Genomic DNA, 25539 nt, shown 5'->3' on the forward strand with positions numbered 1-25539 from the left:
ATCCAAGGGTCTGGGCAAACAGAACAAATTAGGGAGAGATCAGGGGCTACGGAGTGTGTACCTACATGCATGCACGCACACGTACACACATGTACACACACACACACACACACACACACCCACCCACCCTTAGTTCTTGCGTGCAGAGCCCTACAACGATTCAAGACCCCAGGACCTAGCCTCTCCACATCCTGCCTGACCCCTGTAACTCCAGACTCCTCTGAAAGGATGATGGGGACTGTCACCCAGCAAGGAGACCTCTGTCTCCTGGAGCCCTGAGAGCCCCCAGACACCCCAGTCACTGCCCCTTACCAAGGATCTTGCTGATGCTAGAGTTGTGCATGTCTGGGAAGGCTTGGAGGATCTTCCTTCGCTCATCCTTGGCCCACACCATGAAGGCGTTCATGGGCCTCTTGATGTGGCTGCTGTTGCGGGACTCAGGAAAGTGGCGGGAGCCTAGGGGACAGGGGTGGAGTCAGCCAAGCAGGGCAGCTCCTCTAGGGTAAGGAGGCTTCCCGGGCTGGCAGTCATCTCCTACTTGGTCACTAGGGGGCAATGGCGGGGCTCCCACAGCCACCCTGGACACCAGCAGCCAAGACCTCATCAGAGGCCCAGCCAGAGACCGGGGACTGACAAGGGACAGACACACAAGGGGACTCCAGAGACAGACTATGGGAGAAAAGACATCAGGGACAGAGACAACCTGAACCACCCTGGGCCCTGTGGGAATCAGAGGAGGGCCCTCTTCCCCACCAACCCGTAGCCTGAGACCCTCACCGTCCATGTCGCAGCCCAACATGGCTTCTTCGAGGGGGTGCACGCAACTCTCCTCCAGCCGCTCCTTGGCCGGGGACGTGTCCAGGCTGATGAGGTCCTGGGGTTGACAGAGGAAATCGGTACATCACTCCACTGCCCTCTGCATCACCCCACTGCCCTCCCTCACCCTTCCTCTGGTGGCCTCAGACTTGAGTCTTCCGCCCCAGCCTCGGTCTATTGTTGGATCCCTAAGCCCTGGTGCAGAGGAGTGGGGGCCGTACCTTGCGGAAGGGAGCATTGGGAGAGCTCTCTAATGCCCCACTGTGGCCATGCAGCAGCTGTCGAGCGTCCTGAATGGCTTTGGTGACAGCGTCCCCTTCACCGAGGAAGCCTATGGGAGGACAAAGGGGAGCAGAGGGGGTCAACCCCGTCCACACCAAGCTACTCCGAGTTATTCACCTGGCTCGGGGTCCCCTCTTGTCCCTCTGCACCACACATCCCCAAGGAGGCACGGTTTATGTTGGCTGTTGCGCAGTGTGCCAATAGACTAGAGAACCGCTTTCCCTGAAATTGTGCAATTCAGTGGCCTGGATCCCTGATGTGGGGGTGCCCGGTCAGATCTGGTGGGGGACCAGAGAGCAGGGGAGCTGCTGAGATGCTAAGTGTGGAAACAAAGAGGCCAAAGGCAGGTCTAACCCCTGTTTTCCAGAAACTATAACCCAGAGAAGGGAGGGACATGCCCAGGGCCAAAGGGTGCCCTCCTGGCAGAAGGCTTACCAAGTGGCAGGCTGGGCGGGCTGGCCTGCAGGTCCCGCGTGGGGGCCCCATGGCTGGGAGGGCGGGGTCCACAACTGTTCATCTTCAGGCTGGGGGAGCTGGAGGCACTGGGCAGCTCGGGGGCCTTGGGTTTGGCTGTGAGGTTCAGGGGCTGGGAGGGTTCCTGAGGGAGACCCAGAGATCAGAGGGTGAGACAGACACTATCGAAGAACCAGAGGGACAGAGGGGACACATGGTAACAGCGCGACAGAGAGGCGTACCGGGGATAGACAAGCAGATGGCAGGAACAGGTGAACAAGGACAGAGGAGGGCCCCCCCACCCCCTAGGGAGGCAACCCCAGCCATCCCACGCAAGAGAGGCTGCCCCAGGCCAGGGGCAGGGTGGAGGGGACAGTACCTGCAGGGGGTGGTGGGCAGCCATGGCCCCGGGCCTCTTCACCACGGGGGCAGGGGGCGTGTGCAGCAGCGGCAGGGGGTAATCCACTATGGAAAAGGCGGCAAGGGGAAAAGTCCTGGATGAGCACAGAACAGCAGACGGCCTGCTTGACGAGGTCCCAGCGGTACCAAGGGGACAGAGGCTCGCAGCTGGCCCAGTTTGCTTCCAGCCAAGTCTCTCCCCAGCCCCAGAGTGCCGAAGGCCTCCCATGCCCTCATCCCCGGCTGCTCTGCCCTTCCCAACCCACTGAAACTCAGGTTCCAACCCAGTGGTGACAGAGGACGGGTATAAACCAGTGCTCGCTCTACGAGTACTTGCGTTCCGTCCCCACTATGTTCGGGGTACGAAAGCCGCTCCCCATGTTAGCCCGTCTCCCGTGGTGGCTCATGGTAATCCCTAGCGTGGGGCATACAACAGGCGCTCGGCCCAACACCCCAGTGTGCAGAGAAACAGAGACAGAAAGACGAGACGGGTTGCTCACATAGCTCAGAAATGGGAACACAGACCCGGGAATCCGGGTCCTCGAAGACTCCACAGCCCATCCTTTCCGCTTTACGCAGCCCCCAACCTCTCCATCCTACTGGGCCCACCTCACTCGCCCTCAACCCAGCCCCGCGTCAAGGAGCGGACAATTCAGGTGGAGAGCGGAGCCATGTACACAAATCACTAACCCCAAGGCCGGTGAGGGTACGGCCCGCGTGGGTAGCATGCCGGGGAACTGGGTTCCAGCTGGGGTGGCCGGAGCAGGCTCCTTGGGGCTAGTGGCTACAGGCGGCCAGGTCTGAGGGGAGCAGCGGGCTGAAAGTCAAGTTGAGGGAAAGGAGACTGGCCCAGGATGGGCAACCTTGGGATTTTGTGGACCCGGTGCTGTAGGCGTCAGGGCACCGTGTAGGGCTTGTGAGCCCGGGAAAGGCATTCCACACTTGGCTTGGGGAAGGGCCCTCTGCTTACTAGGATTCTGGAGCCAACAAAGCAGGTGGCAGTCTGGCCAGCTGAGGACTTCCACAGCTTATTTCTTGCCTCCCTTGTCCAGAAAGCATGGGGACAGGTGCACCCCAATGGCCCAGGCCCTGCCCTCCTCACTCCAGCAGCTCTAGTCACCTGGAGTTACAACAGGGGTCCATGCTGCTGGCCTGCTCCCCCTTCCTAGTCTCCCTACCTTCCCAGCTGGAAGCTTCCTGAAAGACAGGGCCTGACTTTTTCAGTCCTTTGTGTCCCCACCCCCTGGGGGTGCCTGGTGTAGAATGAACAACAGCAGTCAGTGACCCACCAACTGTGCCCATAGCCCACGGGCCTTGGTGGCAGGACCACAGGAACTCACCGGCCTGGTCTTGCACACAGAACAGGGAGGGTGGACCCGAGGGACTCGACCTAAAAGCAGTCCCCACTCCTGGGGCAACTATGGGCAACATCCCTGCCCTGTCACCTTTCACAAGGAATCCATGATCATGGCCTACGAATTCCCTGTGCCTCTGTCCCACCACCTCCGCCCCAGTGCAGGCTGTCCGGCTGTCCCTAGAACTTGCTGAGCAGCCTCCCCGCCACTGGTCCACGCTCCAGATGGTACCCCCCGTCCCTCTCCGCTCCCCATCACCCACAGTTGGTGTGACAACACACCCTCTGTTCAATCGTTCAAGCATGTCTGGTTCTACAAAAAATTCCTTCGCCACCCTATCCCATGACCACCCCATCACGCGATCCCCTCAACTCCAACCCTGGCCAGCTTCTGGCCTCAGACTCCAGGGTCTCTGCCTCAGACTGCCCTTGACCCTCAGCTCCCAGCTTCACACCCACAGTCCACCTCCCAGGCCCCAGTTAATTCCTGACCTCCTCAGAAAGCCTTCTCAGATTGCCCAGTTATGAGCATCTTTCCTCCCTCCCCAGACGGCATATTCCCGGAGCTCTGAGTCCACCCTGATCACCCATGGCCATCGGACAACACTGTGTCTGACAGGTGGCTGGCACTCAGTCTGTGTTCACCGGATTTCGGTGGTGGGGCAGAAGGGGCATGGTTGGGGAGAGACAAGAGTGAGTAGGGGGCCGCCTGGGTGGCTCAGTGGGTTAAAGCCTCTGTCTTCAGCTCAAGTCATGATCTCAGGGTCCTGGGATCGAGCCCCGCATCAGGCTCTCTGCTCAGCAGGGCGTCTGCTTCCCACACACCGCCACCCCCCAACCCCGCCTGCCTCTCTACCTACTTGTAATCTCTGTCAAATAAGTCAAATCTTTAAAAAAAAAAAAAAAAAAAGAGTGAGTTTGGGAAAGGTAGACACCTCACTGAATGTCTGAGATATTACTGTTCTGGTCCAGTTAAAGGTACCAGAGTTGGGGAAACTGCACCCAAACAGGCCACACTCGCTTCCATTTGCAAAGTACTTCTTGGCATTGAAGCGCTACTGTGTTTTATTCTCGCAGTGAAGTTCAGAAAGAAGGGATTCTTCTTCCACTGGACAGATCCAAAAGTGAGGCCCGGGAAGGCCACATGGCAAAGGAATGCATGAGGGTGGTCCCGGGCTCCTTCCCGAACCGCAGGACAGCCTCTGCAAGCGGCCGCACCCCACCCCCACTCACCTGGTTTGCAGGGGATGGGCTGAATGGGCAAGGCCAGCTGGGACTCGGGAGTGACAGGCAGGGGCTGGTGGCTCGGGGGGAAGGCCGGGATCATGACATAAGGCATGTTGACCTGCTGAGGGCGAAGAAACCCTGTGTGAGTCCCTGCGGGCCCACACAGCTCAGCCCAGGACACGGCGCGGGGGCTGGGGGGGGGGGGCATGGTACCAGCAGGGGGACCCCTGACGTGGGAAGCGCAGAGACCCCAGACCCTGGAGGCCCGGTGTCCGGTACAGGGCCAGTCTTCAAAAGGCTCCAGTGGACCCCACATGCCCTCCCACTACCTGCCCTCAGCTCAGCCCCAGCTGGGGAAGAAGATACTCCAGCCGCTCCCTTAGAACGGAGGAAGGTGACAAGGGTCTGGGAATGAGAGCAGAGCAGAAATGAGCCCCCTCCTTGGGGCCATGCCTGAGTGATTCTGCTTAATCTGTGCCCCGTCCCTCTCCGTTCTTGGCATGTCCCAGCTGGCATCACCACCCACCCCCGCCCTCTGGCCACCCCCCTTCTTTACCTGGATCTGCTGCTGGAGGAGGTTGATCTTATGTTGCTGCTGAATCAGCTGCTGCTGCTGCTTGGCGATCTGGCAGCAGGGAAGAGCAGGGGGCACGGACATCAGCCCCAGCCCGGGGCCTGCACATACCGTGCCCTGGGCAGGGCAGACAGCAGGTAGCCCCCCTTCGCAGTGCCTTCCCCCTCTGCAGGGAGCTCACTCCTCCCTCAGAGGCCTCGGCAGGAGGTGGGGCAGGAAGCAGCCGGCTGCCCTCACGCGGAGCCCTGCAGGCCCCCTCCGCTCCCTGGGCCGCCACAGGGCTGTCCAGAGGGCAGCTCTGGGACTCCCAGGGCCCCTGCCCCCCCAGCCTCGGCCTGCACTAGCCAGGGCTGCCCCCAGGGTGCTTCCCTCCAGGCCCTGATAGTCTCCCCCTCCCCTAGCCAGGCAGCCAGACACCACACCCGACCTACCTGCTCCTGCTGCTGCCGGGCCAGCTCCATCTGCTGCTGCTGCTTCTCGAACAGCATGGCGGCCATGTTCTTCTGCTCCGAGTGTGCCGTCAGGAGCTGGTCCCGCAGCGTGGACAGCTGGTGGATCATGACCAGGAGCTGGAGCTCCTTCTCGGCCAGGCTCTCCTGGGTCCCTGCTCCACGAGGAAACAGCCACCGGTGAGAGATGTTGCTTTTCTGTCCATCTGCCCACCCATGCACCCTCCCACCCACCTGAGGTTCATTGGGCAATTGCTACTTCCAGGGACCCTGTTAGGGGCTCAGTGACAGAGGACAGAGACTCGATCCTTGCTCTGGATGGGGCTTGCTTGCTGTCAGACAACCACCTGCCCCAGAAGTTTCCCACCCACAGCCACTGCTTCCAGCCCCTGGAAATGCCGCCCGTGGGACATCTCGGTCCCGGATCACTTCTTGGAGGTCCCCGAGTGCCCCGAGCCACAGGGTCAGTGTGGGTAACTATCCCACAGGAGGGGCTAGCAGGACACGCCGCTCAGGCCTTGGAATTAGACGCAGGAGGCGCGGGGAAACCCGGGGTTCAAATTCCCACTGAACTGATCCTGTCTGGGGGCCCTTGGACAAGTAACTGACTTCTCTGTGCTTTGGATTTTTTAATCTACAGATGAGCACAAGAGCGGTCCCTTCACAGGGGTGCCGTGGGGCTAGGATAATGAAGGTAAGGCTTAGTCCAGAATCTGGAACATGGTTCTCGCCCAACAAGGGCCACTGCTTCCTGCCCTCCAGCTAAGCTCGTGACGGATGCCACCGGGCCAGGCTGCGGACCACTCGCCTCAGAATCACTCAGGGAATTTTCGACAAATACACACGCCCAGGTCCCCAGCCCCTGGAGTTCTCATTCAGCAGGTAGAGTGGAGCCTGGGCATCCGTACAGTCTTCAAGCTCCCCCTCGGGGTGTGACCAACCACACTGGGAAAGCAGCCACGTTCATGAACCAAGCAGCAGCCCTTGAATTCACTTAGTGAGGTCCTGGTGGCCCAGAATTAATTTTCAGCAGTGAAAGGGCACGTCCAGCTCATTTGATATAGTTAGGCACAGTTAGATCCAGGAAGTGGCAGTGACCTGCCGGGGGTCACAATGGTTCCTTTAAGAGTCCAAATCCATCTCAAGGACCGTAATTCCTAACAGGCCTCTCCTGCCAGAGAGGCCAGACGGAATACTCAGTTCCCAGAGCGGGGATGGTGCCAACTCCCGAGGCCAGGCAGGAGGGGACCCAGAGCCCCCCACCCAAATAGCCCTATAGGCCCAGACTGCATGGCCAGACTGGGAGGAGGGAAAGGGTTTAGATACCCTCCCCTGTCTACCCACATGGGCCTTCACCTTTGACGTCTTTGGTTTCCACAGAGCTCCTTCCCAGAAACCTCTCCTTCCAGTCACTGGACAGTAGCTTCTCGATGGCCGGCACGACTAGAAGATACAAAAGGGATGAAGAACAGCATTCCCAGCTCCTCCCACCCCATGCCCACCTCCAGCAAGGGCAGACGTCTTACCCTGCTTTATTTCTCCCCCCAAGATTTTATTTGAGAGAGAGATAGAGAGAGAGCACGAGCAGGGGGAGCAGCAGAGGGAGAAGCAGACTCCTCACTGAGCAGGGAGCCTGACTTGGGGCTCAATTCCAAGACCCCGAGATCATGACCCAAGCCAAAGTCAGACACTTCACGGACCAAGCCACCTAGGTGCCCCTAGACATCCTACCTTCTTTTAAATGTTGGTTGAAGTCCAGCTTCTCCTGGCTTCCAGAGGCAGCCTCAGAAGCTCCCGGTCTCTTGGGTTCCGGGGACCCATTGCTCTCAGGGGAGCTGCAGTCCTACAACACACACTGAATGTCACTGTCACCCTCAAGAGAAGGGGGGCAGACTGCAGGGGTAACCGAACAGCCCTGGGATGTGCACTCCCTCTCCACCACCACCCCCACCCCCGCCAGGTCCTCCCTCCCCACCTTCCCAACCCTCCCTCTGGCTTTGCCCCATATAGTGAAGGCAGAAAAAGTTTGCAGACCAGAGATCAGGATTTCAGGCCTGGCTCAGTGACTCACGAGGCGCTTGATCCCACATGAGACTCTGAACTTCTCTGAACCTGACTTACTTCCCTCTTCTGAAAACGGAACTATAAATACCTCCCCTGTCAGGGCTGTTGCTGGGATCAAGGACGTGAATGCACGTGAACGAGGCTCGCTGCCGCAGTCTGAGTGGCCAGCGAGCTCGTCCTCATGACTCCCTTGCACACAGCCACACCTGCAGCTGGTGGGGGACCCCACCTCACCCTCCTGAGGTCATCACCACCCCCAATTCTGCTCAGCGGAGTCCCCTCGGTTAAGGCCCACCTCGAGGCCCCACTCCTCATGGAAGTTTTCCTCAGCACTACCCGGACCCCCAACCCCTCCCACAGACCCCCTCCAGGCTGGATCCATCCTCAGGGCCCTAAAACTCTCATTTTCATTCATTTGGTTTTAATTACACATTCCCCCTTTTTACAGCTCTTGCACAGAATCAGGATTTTTCAGGATTCCAAGAATCCTCCCTGCTCATGGAGTGCAGAATGCCTTCATCTTAAGGATGGGGGACTGGATGGTCTTTAACGGCAGCTGATCTCGGGCTCAGGTAATGAGGCTGATTTTCTCCAATCATATGGTAGGTAAACCTCGAGCAGATGTATCCTGTCTCTCCAATGAGTCCTCAGAGGTAAGGACTGGTCACACGTGGGCGAGCAGTTAGTACCAGGTGAGCAGAGGCGAGACACCGCACCGATGGGACAGGTGGCCTGACTTGGCAGCCCTCCCCAACCCACCGAAGTCTTGCCCCAGCCACAGATGTTCTGCCTCCTATCTGCCCAGCCAGGGGAGTGGGCGCCCACCCTGCCCCAAGGAGAGGCCGGGGATGGCACGTGGGGATGGCACGTGGGTGTGGGCTACAAAGGCAAAGCAGGGACACTGACCCAGGAGCCCCAGGGAAAGTGCAAGGCACCTGGGCAGGAGCTTGGGAGTCAACAGCATCCTGAGGAGCCCGGGCTGGGTCTCCGGGCTGGGGTTCAGCTGCGGCGGCCGAGCCCTGGAGGGCCTCATGGCAGGGCTCCTTCTTCCCTTCCGACTTGACGGTACAGTTCACCATGGTGCCAACGCCATCCGGGGCCAGCTGGGCAGAGCCCGGGCTCCTCATGGACATCCTGAGGGAGGAGGAGCAGAGGGAAACCGATGGTGGACGCGGCAACTCCAGCCTCACCCAACGCAAGCTTCCATTTGGAGCCCACAGTGGAAAAAATCAGAAAAGAGTCTTCAGTCCTGCGCTTTTCTTAAATAGGAAGGTCTGCAGTCAATCGGGCCCAGCCCTCAGCAGGCCCTGCCTGTTGCCCTGTTGGAGCTGGTTGGCGGGATGGTCCACCAGAGGAGGGGAGACATGATCAACTGGCAGTTTCTGAGCCCAGCAAAGTGAAAAGAGTGAGTGAGTGAGTGAGTGAGTGAGTGAGTGAGTGTGTGTGTGTGTGTGTGTGTAATTAGCTGACAAAATTTTTTTAAAAGTCACAAGACATCACATAATCCAGATTTGAACGGCTCTTGAAGTTGGTCTGGGGTGACGATGGGCTGGAATTAAGTAGGAGGTGCCCTCTATGGACAGGCCAGTTTTCCTCAGTCCCTACCACTCCCTACTGCCGCCCCCCCAGGAGGAACCAAGTGTTAACTACCCCATATATACATTTATCCTTTTTTCCAAGATAAAAGTGAGCTATTTTCATATCCATATATCTACCAAAAGTGGGGAAATAAAGGGCTTGTAGGGCTTGAAGAAAAATACTTTCCTTTCTCTAGCCAGTCTCTCCTTTAGAGTCTCTCTCATGGGCCCCTGGTAGGCATCTGCAATGCCTCCCATAAGCAGCCTCTGCACCCACTGCTCCCATCACTGCCTCCCCTGTACTACCCACCCCCCCCAAAAAACCAGGAACAGCTGGGTAATGGAAGGACCCCGGGGAGCGATGCCGGTGGTCATGCCAGGCTCAGAGCCAAAGCAGCAGAGGCCCCCCAGTGCACTTGCTCCAAGGTCACTGTGACAAGACCAGTGGGGACACCCAGCAGCAACAAGTTCCAGGTATCCATAGGTCCTACACCCGCTATGGGGCCTTGGGAAAGTTACTGAACCTCTCGACACCTGTTTCCTCATCTGTAAAATGGGCAGTTCTGAGACTAGGCATTGCTAAAATGCACCCATTCAGGACATTGCATGGCACTAGTAAGCACCCCTTTTTAAGGCACAGTCCCTACAAGGGACCCACAGTCTGCACGGGCCCGGGGGCTGCGTGGGAGTTAGTCATGGGTCACCCGCAAATTAGAAACTGGGGGCAGAGCAGGAAACTACTAACAAACCCTACAGACACCCACTAGTTCACGAAGCACTCTTAAATAGAAATTTTAAGAATTTCTGCATGGGCATTACATTTTTAGGAGACGAGTGTAAGGCACAGATCGGATATAGCAAAACATCCCTTAAAACTGAATTGCAGGTGTAGAATCCTATAGGGTGTCAACTCCGTAAAACAAAATGTTTCCTGTAACAGAGGCGTGAGGCTACGGGCTGGATCCAGAAGTCCTGTGCGGTGTTTTATATTAAACAATTACAGTTGAGTAAGGTGTATTTGATTCGATGCCGTCTCACCAGAGCAGACTTCTCATGCCACTTTCAAAGGGCGGGGTGCCCTGAGGACCAGGACCAGGCACTGCAAGGGGGAGCAGAGCGGGGCAGACCCAACCCTAAGAACCCCGGCTTGGGAGAAAAGGTTCCGGGATCCGGCTCCGGGGTCCCCTGTCACCAGGCAGGGGCCTGGCCAGTGTCCAGGAAGCGGGTGGCTCGGCCCATCCGGGCACAGGGAGGAGCGCCCAGCCAGGGCCCGGGCAGGGGTGGGGGGGGTGGGGGGCGGGGCGGGCGGGGAGGGGGGTATTATCCCGAAGCTGAGGGCAGCAATTACATAACAAACAAACCCCGGGCTCAAGCTGTGAATTAATCAAACCGCTGAAAATAAAACCTTCCTCTCAGGAACTTCAGACAAAAGAAATGAAAACAACCAGGCCGGCTGGAAAATAAAAGGCAGCGGGGCTGAAAGGGGGACAAAAGGAAACCAGACAATAGGGTGTTGGACAAAGGCAATAAAGCCAAAGGAAGTGTGACAGGCGAACAATGCGGGCCTGTGGGCTTGTGATCCCTGGCAGCTCCGAGGCCTCGTCCCACACCCACCGCTCCGCCGGGCGTGGGCAGGCCACCAGGTCACCTCCTTGCTTCCCACTCGGGTCCTAAGGGATTTTCGCCTCCATGCTGTCCCACCAGCTCCTACCTCCAAGCCTTTCTCCCACTGCAGCCCAAAGGCCCGGGGGCACAGCTGGGCATGTGGGCACAGCTGGGCACACGGGTACAGGAGTGGTCAGCGGGCCTCGAGGCCTCGGTGGTTCCGGCGCTGCGCCCCCCAGAGAGCAAAAGGCTGAGCTGCCATCCATGCCCCCAGGGCTGAAGGTGAAGGCAGAGGTGATTAACAGCCCTAATTAACTCTAGGACTGCACTGCCCACCACCGTAGCCACCCACCACCTGCAGCCACAGCGCGGGCAACCTGGCCAGTACCCATGCAAATGGGGGTGTAACCTACAGCCCGGTTTCCAAGGCTTAGGATGAAAACCAGAATGTAACCTAGCTCATGAATAAATGGCTACTGATTCTATGTTGAAATTATTATGTTTTGGATACATGGAGTTAAATGAAATTGTTTTCACTTGTTTCTTTTTACACTTCTTAATGTGGTTACTGGAGAATTTAAAATTACGCACGAGGCTCGAATTGTTATTTCTGCTGGAAAGTGCTGCATTAGGACATCTCCCTTGGAACGCCGATGGCCTTTTTAACCCACACTTAGCCCCCAAGAGTACCCCAGCTGGACACTGGGGTTTATCTTTATGTTGGGGAGCTTGGCTCATCCTGGTCTCTGGCACAGCCCCTGCCGCCAACAAAGAAAAAAGCCTCCCAGTGACCAGCCAAGCTGGCTGGAGGCGTCCATCTGTTCACCAGGGCGTGGTGCCCACCAAGTAACCCTGCCAGGTCCTACCGCCCAGACAAGGTCCCTTCCACTTCTACAGGAGTCTGCCTCAACTTCGGGCCCTGGGCACTGGCTCTCCACTGGTCTCTCGGGACCCATTTGTTGATGGAGAATCAACAGCCCAGACCTGATGGGCTCCTCCCAGGGTCTCGTGTTTTGGGGGGACAGGGTCCTTGGGCATCTCCTTCCCTCCCTCTCGAGGATCAGCAGCAAGCTCTGGACCTGAACCATCCCGCTCTCATTTCTCCCAGCACAGAGCGAAAGCTGTAGGTGATAAAACTAAATAAGGAGAGAAAGAACCAGGTGACGGTACCGAGTCAATGTGCAGTCCCTCTGCTACTCGGCAGCTGAGCGGTGCAGGCTCTAGCTGTAGGACAAGGGGACTTGGGGGATGGTGGGTGCTCAGTGGAACACGCTTTCGAGCTCCCCAACCAGGGTTCTGCCACCAGCCGACATTGTGTGACCTTAAGCAAGTCACTTAACTCTGAGCTTCTTCTGTCTCATTTGTAGAATGGATATAAGAAACCCCTTTCTCACTAGTGCCCATGAAGACTAATTAACAGAGGGTAGCCATCAAGTTGTCCTAGAGCCCAGGATGCTCCTAGAATCAGGTGGTTGAGAGATAAGGGCTGAAACAGACCTGTGCACATCTAAAAGGCAACTCTACCCCATCAAACTGCGGTGCCATCGTGAGCAAGTGACTTCACCTCTCTGAACTCATTTCCTCCTCAGCAAAATAAGAATGCCCAATCTGAAGAAATGAGCCTTTCCCTAACACTCCAGACTTTATACTATGTGCCTGTTTTACATTCTTAGGACACCCTAAACTTGGCCTTTGGGGTACTTAGCACAGTGGTAAGAGACCTTTACATGCTTCGTTCATTTCTGACCGGCCCAGTAGCATGAGAACCCACCCAACACCCCCCACCCCAGGGCACTGTGGAAACATGCCTGTTTTGGCTCATCACAGTAGCCCCCCACCCTGAGTCTAGCACAGAGCCTGGAGCACAGTAGGTGCTCAACAAAGTCATATAACAGAGTATAATACAGTTCAGCAAAATAGGACAAGGCAGATCTGGACATGTAACCAAAGTGACAGTTATTACAAGTCTTCCCCAACTTATGATGGGGTTAAGTCCCAGTAAACCCATCGTGAGTTGAAAATATCGTTTAAGTCGAACATGCTTGTACTCCACCTAACCCAGTGAACAGCTCAGGCTTCGCCTAGCCCGCCCTGAATGCATGCAAACACTTACACTAGCCTACGGTTGGCAAGATCAGCTAAACCAAGCCTACTGTATAATAAAGTGTTGAGTATCTCGTAGCTTACTGAATACTGTACTGAACGCGGAAGACAGGCCCAGAAGCACTGTGAGTGTGTCTCGTGGCTGCCTGGGAGGCCACCGCTGCGGGGCATCACGAGGGAGCATCAAACCGCATAACCACCAGTGCCGGAAAAGATCAAAACTCCAAGTATGGTTTCTACGGAACGCATATGGCTTCCTAATCATCGTAAAGTCGAAAAACTGTAAGTTGAAGCACCATCCGTCAGACCGTCTGTTACTATGCACCAGAAGCTGCTCTCTGCGGTGCAGTGCCCACGCCAGGCTCTCCTCAGCTGCCTCTTCATCTGAGCGCTTCCCAGGAGTGACTTAAACCCCCCAGCACCAAAGCCAGTCCAATCCCCTTTGCCTTTACCTTGGGACAGGGGAGAACCACTTCTCACACCTTTTGGAGCCTACTGGAGTTTTCCCTGAAGTCTCTTCTTTTCCAGAGACTAAAAACCCCTCCCATTCCTTTACCCCTTCCTCAAAAAGCACACTCCATGCTTCCCTTACCCACGTGGTTTCTCAGGAGGTTTTTAGATCAGCAGCTACACCTGCCCCTCTCTCCAGAGGCCTAGAAGCCCAAGGATCCCGGGCATACAGGAGTTCTGAGTTACCAGGTTCCCCCACGTCCCGGTCAGAGGCCACAAGCCCATAGGACACTGGGGTCAGTCGTCCAGCCAGGCAGAAGTGCTCCTGGGAACCCAGTCTCCTCCCTCCTGCCCAGCCTTACCTGCATTTTATAAATGGAGAGACTGAGGCACAGGGAGGACCAGTTTCAACCATCCTTCTTCGGAGCTAGCGGCAAGCACGGGGACATGGATTGGGGTACAGATCAGCACCCTGCTCTGCCCACCCTTCCCTTCTAGGGCACCCACTCCCCAGGCCCCCTGCCACCTTCCCTCTTGGCCCTATCTCTCACCTGAGTAAGAGGCGAAGGCCTCACAGGGGGAGACGGTTCAGGCCATCCTCAACCCAAGGAGGCAGACAGAGCCTTGAGTCTGTGAGCTGGTGGCAGAGAGGTCCCCCCCAAACCAAGGACCCAGCGCTCCACAGGGCCAGCGGCTTGGAGCACAGCTCTTATAGGGCAAAGCTGACCGCAGGTGCCAGTCCTCTCCCTTTTCTCCTCCCCTCTCCTCTCCTGGGCCCTCGGACCCCCACCCACAGGCGCACGCGCACAGGGCCCCTTCTATCCAAAACAAATCACCAGCCGCTTCCTCTCCCAATCCGCCAACGACCTGGCCCAGCTGGACTGGAATCAAAGGAGTTTTCACCCTTAGCCCTTCCTCCCTCCATAACGACAGCCCCCTCCCCACCAAAATATCTAGATGCAGATAAAGATACAGATAAATTCTAGTCATCAGAGCATGACGGGTGACTCAGACCCAGGGGTACAGGAAGACAGCCTGAACACACAGGCAGACCCCCCGAGAAGGGCCATGACCACACTTCCCCACGGCGCCCACACCAAGCCTACAGACTCCACTGCAGGCTCCCACTCCCCGGCTCGCTGAGTGGGTGGTGCCAAAGGGCACCGCCAGGGAGAGAGCCCACAGCAGGGGTGGGGCAGGGCCTGAGTCCCAGGGGAATGTCACTTCCTCTCAAAGCCCCAGAGAGTGGTGAGCCTCAGGCAGCCCTGAACAATAGCCCGAGGCGTGGGTGCCCAGAACGGTGCCCCCAGTGCCACATCCTGCCATTCTTCTCCCAGGCCGCACCCTGCCACCCTTCCTGGCTACGCCCGATCCTATCTCTGATGTTTACTCAGTGCTGGGAGCTGGGCCGGCTACAGGCTTGGGGAAAAGCTTTCCGGGAGGCCCCTTTCACCCTCTCCAGCCTCCGTGGGTCCCAGGGGTACCCGATCCCGGGCGTGCACTGGTCTGGTCTAGCCCAACTCAGGAGACGGCCACGGCCTATACGCCCCACCTGTGCTGGGCAGGCCAAGGTGGTATTCACCCGGCAGGCAGCAGATACCAACCAATGCAAACTCCATGAGCTCCCGAGCGCCTGCCCTCGAGCCTGTGAGAGCCGGCAGCTTCCCCCGTAACCCCTGGCTCAGAAGCCCAGATCCAGCCTGAGTTCCACCGACTGCTGGTCTGAGCTGCGCCCCGGGACAAGGGCACAGTGGACTGACGGAGCCAGGGAGAGACTGGAGCTGCGATGGTCCCATCCATGGCCCCATGTGGTCGTCCTAGGTCTCTGAGGCACCTGAGTCTTGTCCCAGGCCAGGAGGGTCCAGGAAAAGACAGAGGGGACAGACTGCAAGTGCTGCTGGGGCTCCCAGTGGGATGCTTGCCTGCCCCACCGTCCTGGGGAAAACAGAGAAAGTTTACCAGGTGTTTCCTGGAGGTCCTTCTCTGGGGCCCTTCTGCCTTTAGGGCTTCATGCTGTCTCCAGCCCACCCACAGGGATAGGGGGCCCCCGCAGTGCTGTTCTTATCTCCCAGTGACCAGGTCCTGGACAGGGTAATGTGTCTGGTCTTCTGCACCAACCAGGTCCCACCCAGGGCCAGCACACAGCAGAAATGCAGCCGAGGCTAACTGGCTTGTCAGAGGCCTCCCTTTGGGGATAGCCCCGAACGTGAACCAAAGGAAGAGGGGGCCAAAAGATCATTCAAGGGCAGAGCACTCGCTTGGCTTATAGGCACCGAGTCGGGGGGGCTCACCGTGCATTTCCTCCATCCTCCCCGAGGCTGTGCGGAGAAGCACCTGAAGCCAGGCCTCGGTGATGCCCAAAGCGAGACCTTTTCCCACACGCCAGTACGCCATCACTCTCCCTCTGCCCCAGACACCAGGACCCAGTCCAGTACAGACAGATCTGCTGCCCTCCCCACTCACAGGATTCTAGTTGGTTTTGACTTGAGTCATGGCCAAGGAAGAATTAGCCCAAAGAAATCAGGACTCCTTTGAGGACTTGGAGAAAAGACACGACTTCTCAGAAACTTCGTTTCTTCATGTGTAAACGGAGATCCCAATACCTACTTTGATTAGAAGCTAGCAGATACTCAGAGAACCTGGCACAGAACAGAAGCTCAGCGAAGGCGGGAGGGAGAGACCTAAAGCAGGAAAGCATGCCCCGCCCCCACGCTGCCTACCTCCCCGGCCAGCCTGGCAGGTCCCAGGCTCTTGGGTCCCCAGCTCTCCAGGACACAGGACGGCAGGGGCGCCCCTCCAGCGTTGCTGGGAAGTGTGCTAGCACAGCCAAAAGAAAAGGGTCTTTGTGGCCACCCGGACCTGTCTGAAGCCTGGCTCCACTGCATACTGCTGGCTGCTAGCTGTGGGGCCACGGGAGGTGTCCATTTCTGCATCTCTAAACTGGACATAACTATCTTGTAGAGTTATTCAGAGGACCCAATGTGATGGTTGTAAAAAGAAAAAAAAAAAGTTTGCTACCCAAACACTCCCCATCACCCTTTGGGGAAGCCGCACCCACCTGTGCGTAGCTAAACATGCAGAAGACCCACCCCCCGAAAGGACAGTGCAGCGTGTTACCCCTCTCCCCCTCCATCTGCTCCCTGTAGGTCTCCCTCCCTTCGGCCCGTCTCACCACCCGGCCTGAGCTGTCCCTAGCTACCCTGGAGTCTCCCCTGGCCGGTGCCCGCCCTGAGTCAGCATCCAGGCCCCACACGGTGCAGACAGGCTGAAAGAGTCCCGCATTTGCCAAGGAAACCCCACGTCCCCGCCCTTCCCCAGCCTTCGACCCAGCAGCTCTGCAGTACTGAAGAGCTTCCTCATTTCCTCCGGAGCCCAGGCGGGGGAAGGATTGTTCCCATGCACCCCTGCAGTCCCCTGCCAACCCCAGGAGGGGCACAGGGGCAAGTGGCACCGGCCTGAACACAACCGGGTTCACCCACCAGGCTGGATGGAGTCTCATCTGGGCCAGGAATTCTCCCTACCGGCGCTGGGCTGGGCTGGGCAGCTCTCAGCTCTTGCTTGATGTCGAGTCTAAGCCACATGGACAAGAATCATGGTACACGGTGGCCTGAAGGCTTGGAGCCCCAGGCAGTCGGTTCAAACCCTAGCATCCCTCTCACTTGTGGCCAAATCAGGCCAGTCACTCCACTCTCAAAGCCCACTACTTTGCTTACTAGAAGTGGACTAGGAGTATGTAGCTCCTAGTGTGCTGGCAAGGCGTAAGGAGGGGATTCGGGACAGCGAGGCCAACCACTGTGCGGGCAGCCTCATCGGGGTCTGCAGCTGGATCTGCAGCTGGAGCCACGGCTGCACGCACCCAGCTCCCGCGGCTCCACGGAGGCACCCAGCAGACCCGAGACCTAACCTCTTCACACCTCAGATTCTTCATCTGTCAAGGGGGACAGCAAGACCCAGCCCTCAGGGCTGCTGGAGAATTAGTAAGTCACGCATAGGAGCGGCCCCAGCAGGCTCACTCGGAAGAGCATGCAACTCTTGATCTTGAGGTCATGCGTTCGAGCCCCACGATGGGTATCGAGATGACTTAAAAAATGAAGTCTTAAAAAAAATACTCAGCAGGATGCCTGGCACCAAGCAGAAGGACACTTCATCTTACTGCGGCTGAACGAATGAATGAATGAATGAATGAGCGCCCAGGGAACCTCTGCCAGGCACAGTGCTCAGCCCAAACCAGCACAGGTCTCAAGAACCCTTCCTTCTTAAAGGCATTTCAAGCATCAGCTTCCACATGGCCATAATCCCAGCGCCCCCTCTCCGAGTGGGCACCCGCACATTGCCTCCTGGGACCCCCGAGGGCTCAGGAAAGATATCTGATCCTCTTCCTTCTTCCTGCCTCAGCCACTCACTGCAGGGGCAGGGAAATGGGTCCGTGATCGAGATGGACAGTTGGTACAAGAAAGAGTATTCCGCCAACGCTGGTCACCAGGAAGGCCACCAGGCAGTGCTGACAGGGAGACAGCCTTGAACCCAGAAGGCCGGCATGCAAATAACCAGCAAATCCACTTCGGCCTCAGCCTCTCTTCCCTGGGATGGGCCTCGAGCAAGGCTGCACAGAACGTACACCCCGAGAGAAGGTCTGGGGGCATCCAGGGCAGCTCAAGCATCGAGCTCCCCAGCTCGAGCAGACAATGGAGCAACAAGGCGCCTGCAGCCCTGCAGTGGTGGGGGAGGGGGCTTGCGGGCTGGACCCCGACACACCAGCCTCACCTTTGTGCACTGGCTCAGGTCTGCAGCTTCCCCCATTGCCTCCCCTTTCCCCACTCCAGACTTCGGGTGGGAAGCCACCTGCGCCTGGGGTAAACCTAATCACCACCATCTCCCCCAAGACAAGCTCACTCATCGGAAACCCCAATTCAGCAGCGCCTGCTCAAGCAGCATTCATTCTGCAGGCAACAAAGTGTTCCGTTCTTTTTCTCTGCAAAGGCCCTGTTTCCTCTCCCATTATCTACCCCATCGGCAGCCAAGCCTGCCACAAAAGCAAGATTTCTTCTTTCTTTTTGTTACTTTCGTGGTCCCCTTTATTTTTGGGTGGCTGTCCTTTCTTGGCTTTGGCTCCTTTTCAAAAGGGCAGGGAAGCTAGGGGAGGTGAGAGGTAGGATAGTGAGTCTCTGATTTCATCTAAAATGCTCATCAAATGATCCCATACACAGTAGCCTGCACCCCAGTCTGCCTGGGGCACCACCCTTTGGAAACAGAAGCAGAACCACCTCGACCAAAGAGTCAGAGCTGGCCAAGGGGTGGGAAGAGGCGGGATTCTGGGAAGGATACTGACATCTGGAGCTCACAATGCGAACAATAAAATAAGGGGGATATTCAAAATATCTGGTAAGTGACGGGCACTGACCCATTAGATGGGACTCCGGGGGCAATCAGAGGAGCTGGCAGATGCCAGCCACCATCAACCGGTTGACACGCTGGTGTGATCTGCTCGAGAGCCCCTCCGATCCTAGCTAACGCTTACTGAGCCGCTGCTATGTGCCAGGCCCTGCTGCAGACACCTTCACTTGTATGAATTTATTAAGTCTTCACAGTAACCATCTGGGGTATACCCATTTTACAGATGGAGAAACTGAGGGACAGAGGTGATCTGCGCTCAGCAGTCCAGTGTCAGAAACCAGCTCTCAGACAACAGGAAGGGAGCAGACAACATGCTAAGTGTCATCTTTGGGGATGAGCCCTTTTAATTCTTCCAACGCTCCTGTGAGATAGTTACTATTATAATCTGTTTTACTGATGAGGTGACAGAGGATTAAGGAGTTTTAAGCAACTGCCCAAGCAATTAGTCTTCTCTGCTGCTGCCCTGAGGTTTCAAGAGCCACAGAAAGTCATCTCTTGGTGCCGGAACTGCCTGTCCTCCAGTCCCAACTTCTGCTGTTTTCAAGATGGGGGTCAAGGGACGCAGGCAATTTCTAGTTCAGCTGATGGGAGAGAAGTCAAAGGCAAACGTGGGGCTGATGAAACCCTGGTTTCACGGGTTTGCAGGCCTCTCTCCCTCCTGCCAGCTGCACCACTGGGGCCGCTCAGTGCAGCCTCCCCACACCACTTGCAGACGTAAAACAATTCAAAGCCAGCGTCCTACCAGGTGTCTTCCAAGGGAACAGGCGGCAGCACTCAGGAAGTCACGGGGCCACTCCAGCCCGAGCTCCCTTACAGTCTCTGCTTCTTTGTTTGCCGGCCATCTCTCCCGGCCACCTATCCCCACGCCTCCACACCTGCTCCCTTCGCTTCCCATTCATGCCTGACTCCACGGCACAGAGCAGAACTGTGTGCTCCGCGGTCCTGCAACACATACGCCTAGTGAATGGCTGCACTCATTATTATTACTCTCTTATCATTTTTCCCTGAATGTAAAAGGAATGTGTGCTCATTGTAGGACATCCATAAAATTGAGGATAACACAGAAAAATATGAAAGCCACCCGTTTCCCATCAATCTGGAGGTGGCCACTGATGAGAATTCAGCAGATTTCCATCAAATCTTTTTTCTATGCATAGTTTTCTTTTCCACTACTGAGCTCATAAGCAAGTTTTATACTACTCCCACCCCCTACTTAATAGTCTATCCAAGGGAGTTTTCATGTTCTTAAACGTCAGAAATTATTGGAAACGCTTTACAAGGTCAGCTGTAATGTCTGCACATCTCCTCTGTGACGGCACCATAATCTTTGCGCCCAGTGCACAGGGTTGAAATGGTCCAGTTCTTGAGGAGTTTCTTATTACTGAAACCTCTTCACCCTCAAGGTCACACACCCTCCAGACACCTCTGGTGGGTCACAGCCATTCCATTCCTGTGACAGATGAGAAGGTAAGAACCCTGACAACCAGTGAAAAGAGCAAGGCACAAGGACCTCACCTGCCTCCTCTTCGCCGGCCGAGGACAGAGTAGCAAAGGAAGTACAAGATGGAGGGTGGAGGCCAAATGGAGGCCGGGAAGCTTGGGCCCAGAGTCTGACTGCTCCCACTACGGGTAGGGCCTGTCTCGGCATTTCTCAGGGCCTTGACTTTCCCGTAAAAAGATGGGAAAACTGGAGCACCTGGGTGGCTCAGTGGATTAAAGCCTCTGCCTTCGGCTCAGGTCATGGTCCCAGGGTCCTGGGATCGAGCCCCACATCTGGCTCTCTGCTCAGCGGGGAGCCTGCTTCCTCCTCTCTCTCTGCCTGCCTCTCTGCCTACTTGTGATCTCTGTCTGTGAAATAAATAAATAAAATCTTAAAAAAAAAAAGCTGGGAGAACTACAATGAGATACCACTTCGCACCTGCCATGACGGAATTTTCTTATTTTTTAAGATTTTATCTATTTATTTGACAGAGAGAGAGAGAAAAAGAGAGAGCGCGCGCTCGAGCAGGGGGAGCAGCAGAGGGAGAAGCGCTCCCCACTGAGCAGAGCCAGATGTGGAACCCGATTCCAGGACCCTAGGACCATGACCTGAGCCCAAGGCAGATGCTTAACGGACGGAGCCACCCACGTGTCCCGATTTTTTTCCCCCCAGTTGTTTCCTTGTTTTTGTTTTTGTTTAAAGAAGTATTGGCAGGGATGTGGGCAGTTGGTGATGGGGGAGTAACACGGTGCGGCCGCCGTGGGTAACAAGATGGCAGCTCCGCCCTGAATTAAACATACAATAACCTTATCACCCAGCTATTTCACTTCTGGAATATACTGAAAAGAACTGAAAGCAGGGTCCCCGAGGAATATTAGACACCCATGCCCATAAGCATTATTCACAACAGCTCAAAGGTGGAAATCACCCAAGTGTCTGAGGAAGGACGAACGGATAAAGAGTGGGATGTGTGTGGACAGAATGTGTACTTCACGTATTATGTATACAGATGTAGAACTGTTATCAGCCTTAAAAGGGAAGCAAATTGTGACACACGCTGTAACGTGGACGAACCTGGAAAACATGATGCTAAGGGAAGTAAGTCTGACAGAAGACGACTAGGATTTGATTCTGCTTATAGGAGGTATGTGGAAAGTCAAATTCACAGGCACAGAAAGTAGAATAGAGGTTACCAGGGGAAGGGAGAAAGGGAACTGGGGAGCTGTTGTCGAATGGGGACAGAATTTCCGTTCGGGATGATACAAAATTCCGGAGAAGGATGGTGGGAAGGTCATACAACGTGAACATACCCACTGCCCCAGAACCATCCAACTAGAAATGGTTAAAATGATAAATGTTGTATTGCATCTTTTACCACACACACACACACACACACACACACACACACAAAGAAGATGGAGAAGATGAAGCTGCTAATAATTTACACTTTCCTGGCACCTTTAGTCGTGCAGATGGGCAGAGGAAGAGCATAAACACAGCCTCAGAGACTGGGGACGGATGTCAGACGGGGCGTCGGGGAGCGGCGGGCTGGAGACCGGCTGCCTTTGGAGAACCCCAGGCTCACAAAGCCGTAATTAACAACACTAATTGAAGTGTCTAGAAAAGGCCAGAGCCAGACAGTGCCAGACCTGCCCCGCCGGCTAGAAGGCCTTCCCCTCTCTGCCTCCCTCGCCTCCAGAACAACCAAGGCTTCCCCCTGCCAGGTGGACACAGGTGTCTGGAGGACCCCTCAGCAAGGAGGGAAAGGGATCTGGGGGCAAGGAAGGAGGAAAGGGGAAGAGATTAGGCTCCCTTAAAGTTGGGTCCTTGGCCTTCCCGGAAATCCTTTCCTCCAGTGTTCTTCTCAGGGTGGCCCTTTCAAGAAAAGCACTGGGCCGACACCTGGTTTCCCGAACAGATCTGCCCCGACCTGCCGTCCATACCTGGGCGCCGCCTCATTCTACTGCTCTGGGCCTCTCTCAACAGCCATGTGGAGAGGACCCAGTGACAGTGGTCCAAATAGAAGTTCTACACCAGAAGGTCTGAGCTACAGGGGACTGGGGCACGGACGGGACAGACGGACCTGGGAGAGGAGGGAAATGAGCGGGGACTCATTCCCTTACTCCACAGATGCTGGCTTGGGGGCCACATTGTCCTTTCCTCCTGGATGAGGGACAGACGGGGACCAAAGTCCCATACAGCCCCAAGATGGATTTGCTATTGCCATTTCCTGTTATTGGTGCCTTTCCTGGTAAAAATATCCGAGTTCCCACTTAATCAAGAACACATCCCAGGGTCCCAAGCGTCTCCGAGAGCTGCCTGTGCTCTGTGGCCACACTGACAGCAGCCCACCACAAGGGACCCTTGGGGACTTCCTATGGAAACCAAAAGGCCACCCGGCATCTTTGTCCGAAGAGGAAGAGAGATGAGCTTTCCCCTCCCTGCCCTGGCCTTCTCAGTCCCTCCCTCCGCCCCCATTGGACCATCAGAGCCACTGTTTCCCATCCCCCACAGCCCGCTGCCCTGACCCAGGAGGTGGGGGTCAATGATGGGGTCACTGGAGGCCCCCAGCTCAAAACCAGCTCTAGCGCTTAGGAAGAATTTAACCCTCTCCTTCCCAGCTCATGACTACCCAGCCTGGCAGATCTACCTGCAGGGAGCGAAACATAACTGCAGAGGGGGTCCAGACAGGCCCAGGTGAGAATTCTGAGTGCACAGGGGAAACGGCATTGGACCTGGCGGCCGACGGTCTTGAGTTGGTGCCCCAGCTCTGACGCAAACTCAGGATGCAGTCCTGGGCAAGTCCTCCTTCTCTGAGCCTCAGTTTTCCTATCTGTAAACTGGGAGTCAAAATACACACCGCCCGGAATGTGAGGGACCGCAGCACAGTGACTTTCTGAAACTGTCAAAGTGCTTCATACTCCTGGGTGTTTTATAAAGCCCCACTCAAGAGAAAGGGATCCGGAAGCTTTTACTTCACCGTGGGGCCCGGACACACCACCCAACTCCCCACGGTCTCAGTTCTTCCATTTGCACATGGAGTGAATTATTATTTCTTCTTCCAGAGACAAAATTAATGGGGGAGGGCTCCAAGGTCTTTGACGCTGTGAAAATACTAGAGCCGCTAAGCCCCTGGTTTCCACTTGCCAGCTGCAGCCCAAATCAGCAGAAAGATAATCCCAGAGTGATCACAACGAGCTCAGCACTTCCCAGATCTTTTCAGCGGCAACAGGACCCACTTGATAGGTGAGGCGGCTGAAGAACCCTATTTACGATCTGCTTGGCTCCCGGTCCAAAACCATCGCATGAGGAACCTGGAAAAAGGCTGCTGCCCACGGGCCAGCCGAGCCCAGTGAACCCTCTGCAGCAGGAGGGCTGGGGGTCGAGCGGACAGCCTTCACTTCTGGCCAGGGCCTTGCAGGCAGCTCCTGAGCAGCCCTGAGTCCAAAGGTTGGTTGACGGTTGCTTATTACTGTGAATCATTACAACTCACCAGCAGTTGGCTTTTGGGAACGTGCTGGTTTCGTGCCTCGAGGGAATTCCAACTACATGTGAATTTCACAGGTTCGCCAAAAATCCATCCTCCTTGGGGTAGAACTGTCCCCCCCGCTTAGTGACCAGTCTAAGGGACGGCACTGGGCCGAGGACAAAGAGCAGTGGGCTCTGAGCAGGGTGGTCACTTCTGTTCCGCCCGGCAACGCCCCACCTACACTAGCGGGTGACAGCCTGTTTATTCCCTTCCCTGGGCTACTCCTCTGCACCAGCCTGGTGGGGTCCACACCCCACCCCTGCTCCAAACTTCTGGAACACCCGCGGCGGCAGTTCTCAGCCTTGCTTCTTGGAGTGAACGCCTCCCAGGCCTAACAGGATAACCACGGCGATAAGAAGAGAAAAACCCCGGGGTAAGATTCCCAAGGGCACTGGCCGCTGCTCCGAATACTGGCCACCTCGTCAGTCCTTTCACGGAAGCCTCCCAACACAGAGGCAGGACTGTGAGCAGCAGTTTACGGTGGCAGAAGGTAAAGCACAGAGAAGCCAAGTAACTTGGCCAGGGCTGCACAGCAAGGGTATCTGCGTGACGCACGTGAATAAAGAAAACTGTGGAAGGTTGAGGGAGGTGTCGGAGCCAACAATCCACCCCCAGCACGCTGTGGAGGGGGAACCCTCCCCCTTTCCCAGATCCCAGAGGCCATGCTCAAGACCCAGGAGAGGGCTGTCCGCACATGCAAGCAGGCCAGGAGAGCCGTGCCTCTCCCACCCCAGTACGAGCCCCAGAAAGCACCACTACAAGGGCCACCATCCTCGGTCCAGCTCCCACTTCCCGGAGCCTTCCGCACTCCCCGCCCTGTGTCAAGGCCTGTGACAGCTGCATCACTTGATTTAATCCTTTTAACCTAGTGAAGTAGGCATTTTATGCTCTTCCTGCTTTCTGGGCGAGAAAACACGGCTCTAAGAAAGTTCCAGTATTCACCGGAAATCACGCGGCTCAGAAGAATCAGAGCCAGCACTCAAATCTGGGTCTCCGTGACACCACCTGCAGCCTTCCAACCCAAGGCTGTGGGAGGCAGAAATGGGTCCATCAGTCCTGACGCTGTGGCCAATTCGACTGAGAAATATTATTCCCACAGTGTCGTTCTGGTTCCTAGGGTTCCCTGCCTCACGGTGTTGCTCTGGTTCCTAGGGTTCCCTGCCTGCCTCACCTCCCCAGACAGGAACAGGGTCTGGTCTCCTCTCCCCCCCGTAACCCCCCACCTCACCCAATCCGTTCACTCTTATCAATTCCCTGAGGATCACATCTGTTCAAAAATGTATCAGACCATTGCTTTTCAAAAGATCTCTAGAGATTAATAATTCTAAATCCTGGGGCACCTAGGGGGCTCAGTCAGTTAAGCGTCAGCCTTTGGCTCATGTCGTAATCCTGGAGTCCTGGGATCATGTCCCATGTCGGGCTCCCTGTTCAGCGGGCAGTCTGCTCCCTCTCCCTCTGCCCCTCCCCCTGCACTCTCTCTTTCTCGCTCTCTCTCCCCCAAATAAATAAATAAAATCTTTTAAAAAAGTAATTCTCAGTCCTGAACAATGTAAATTTGCCCATTTCTCAAGAAATGCACATGCTGGCTTTCCCAGGAACATTGGCTACACTTATTTACTTGGACCCTGGCAGGGCCAAAGCCGAGGGCCACAGCATGGGTCTGGACAGCCAGCAAAAAGGAATACCCCTCCCCCCTCACTTCCCCCCAGGGCCACCAGCCTCAGCCCCACACCCTGGGAGCCCACTAGCCCTGGCAGGGAAAGGGAAAGTTGTCTTGATTACC

General features: G+C 56.2%; 1 protein-coding gene across 4 annotated transcripts in view; it reads right to left on the reverse strand.

Moving 5' to 3' along the window:
• Window positions 1-25539, reverse strand: part of SOX13 (SRY-box transcription factor 13) — a 45385-nt gene that overhangs the window by 3362 nt on the left and 16484 nt on the right. Inside the window, exons 2-12 of one of the 4 annotated variants that reach the window (XM_080824116.1) lie at window positions 8554-8752; window positions 7286-7397; window positions 6911-6997; window positions 5537-5709; window positions 5088-5156; window positions 4538-4649; window positions 1931-2016; window positions 1534-1696; window positions 1038-1147; window positions 778-874; window positions 313-456 (exon numbers count right to left, since the gene is read on the reverse strand). In XM_080824116.1, the coding sequence (XP_080680242.1) occupies window positions 313-456; window positions 778-874; window positions 1038-1147; window positions 1534-1696; window positions 1931-2016; window positions 4538-4649; window positions 5088-5156; window positions 5537-5709; window positions 6911-6997; window positions 7286-7397; window positions 8554-8751 (1351 nt within the window). In that variant the 5' untranslated portion in view covers window position 8752. Of the gene's footprint in view, window positions 1-312; window positions 457-777; window positions 875-1037; window positions 1148-1533; window positions 1697-1930; window positions 2017-4537; window positions 4653-5087; window positions 5157-5536; window positions 5710-6910; window positions 6998-7285; window positions 7398-8397; window positions 10197-25539 lie in introns of those variants that run through there. The other 3 variants (XM_080824114.1, XM_080824115.1, XM_080824117.1) reach the window with 3 other exon arrangements.

Source organism: Martes martes (assembly GCF_963455335.1).
Source record: "Martes martes genome assembly, chromosome: 15".
NCBI lineage: Eukaryota > Metazoa > Chordata > Mammalia > Carnivora > Mustelidae > Martes > Martes martes.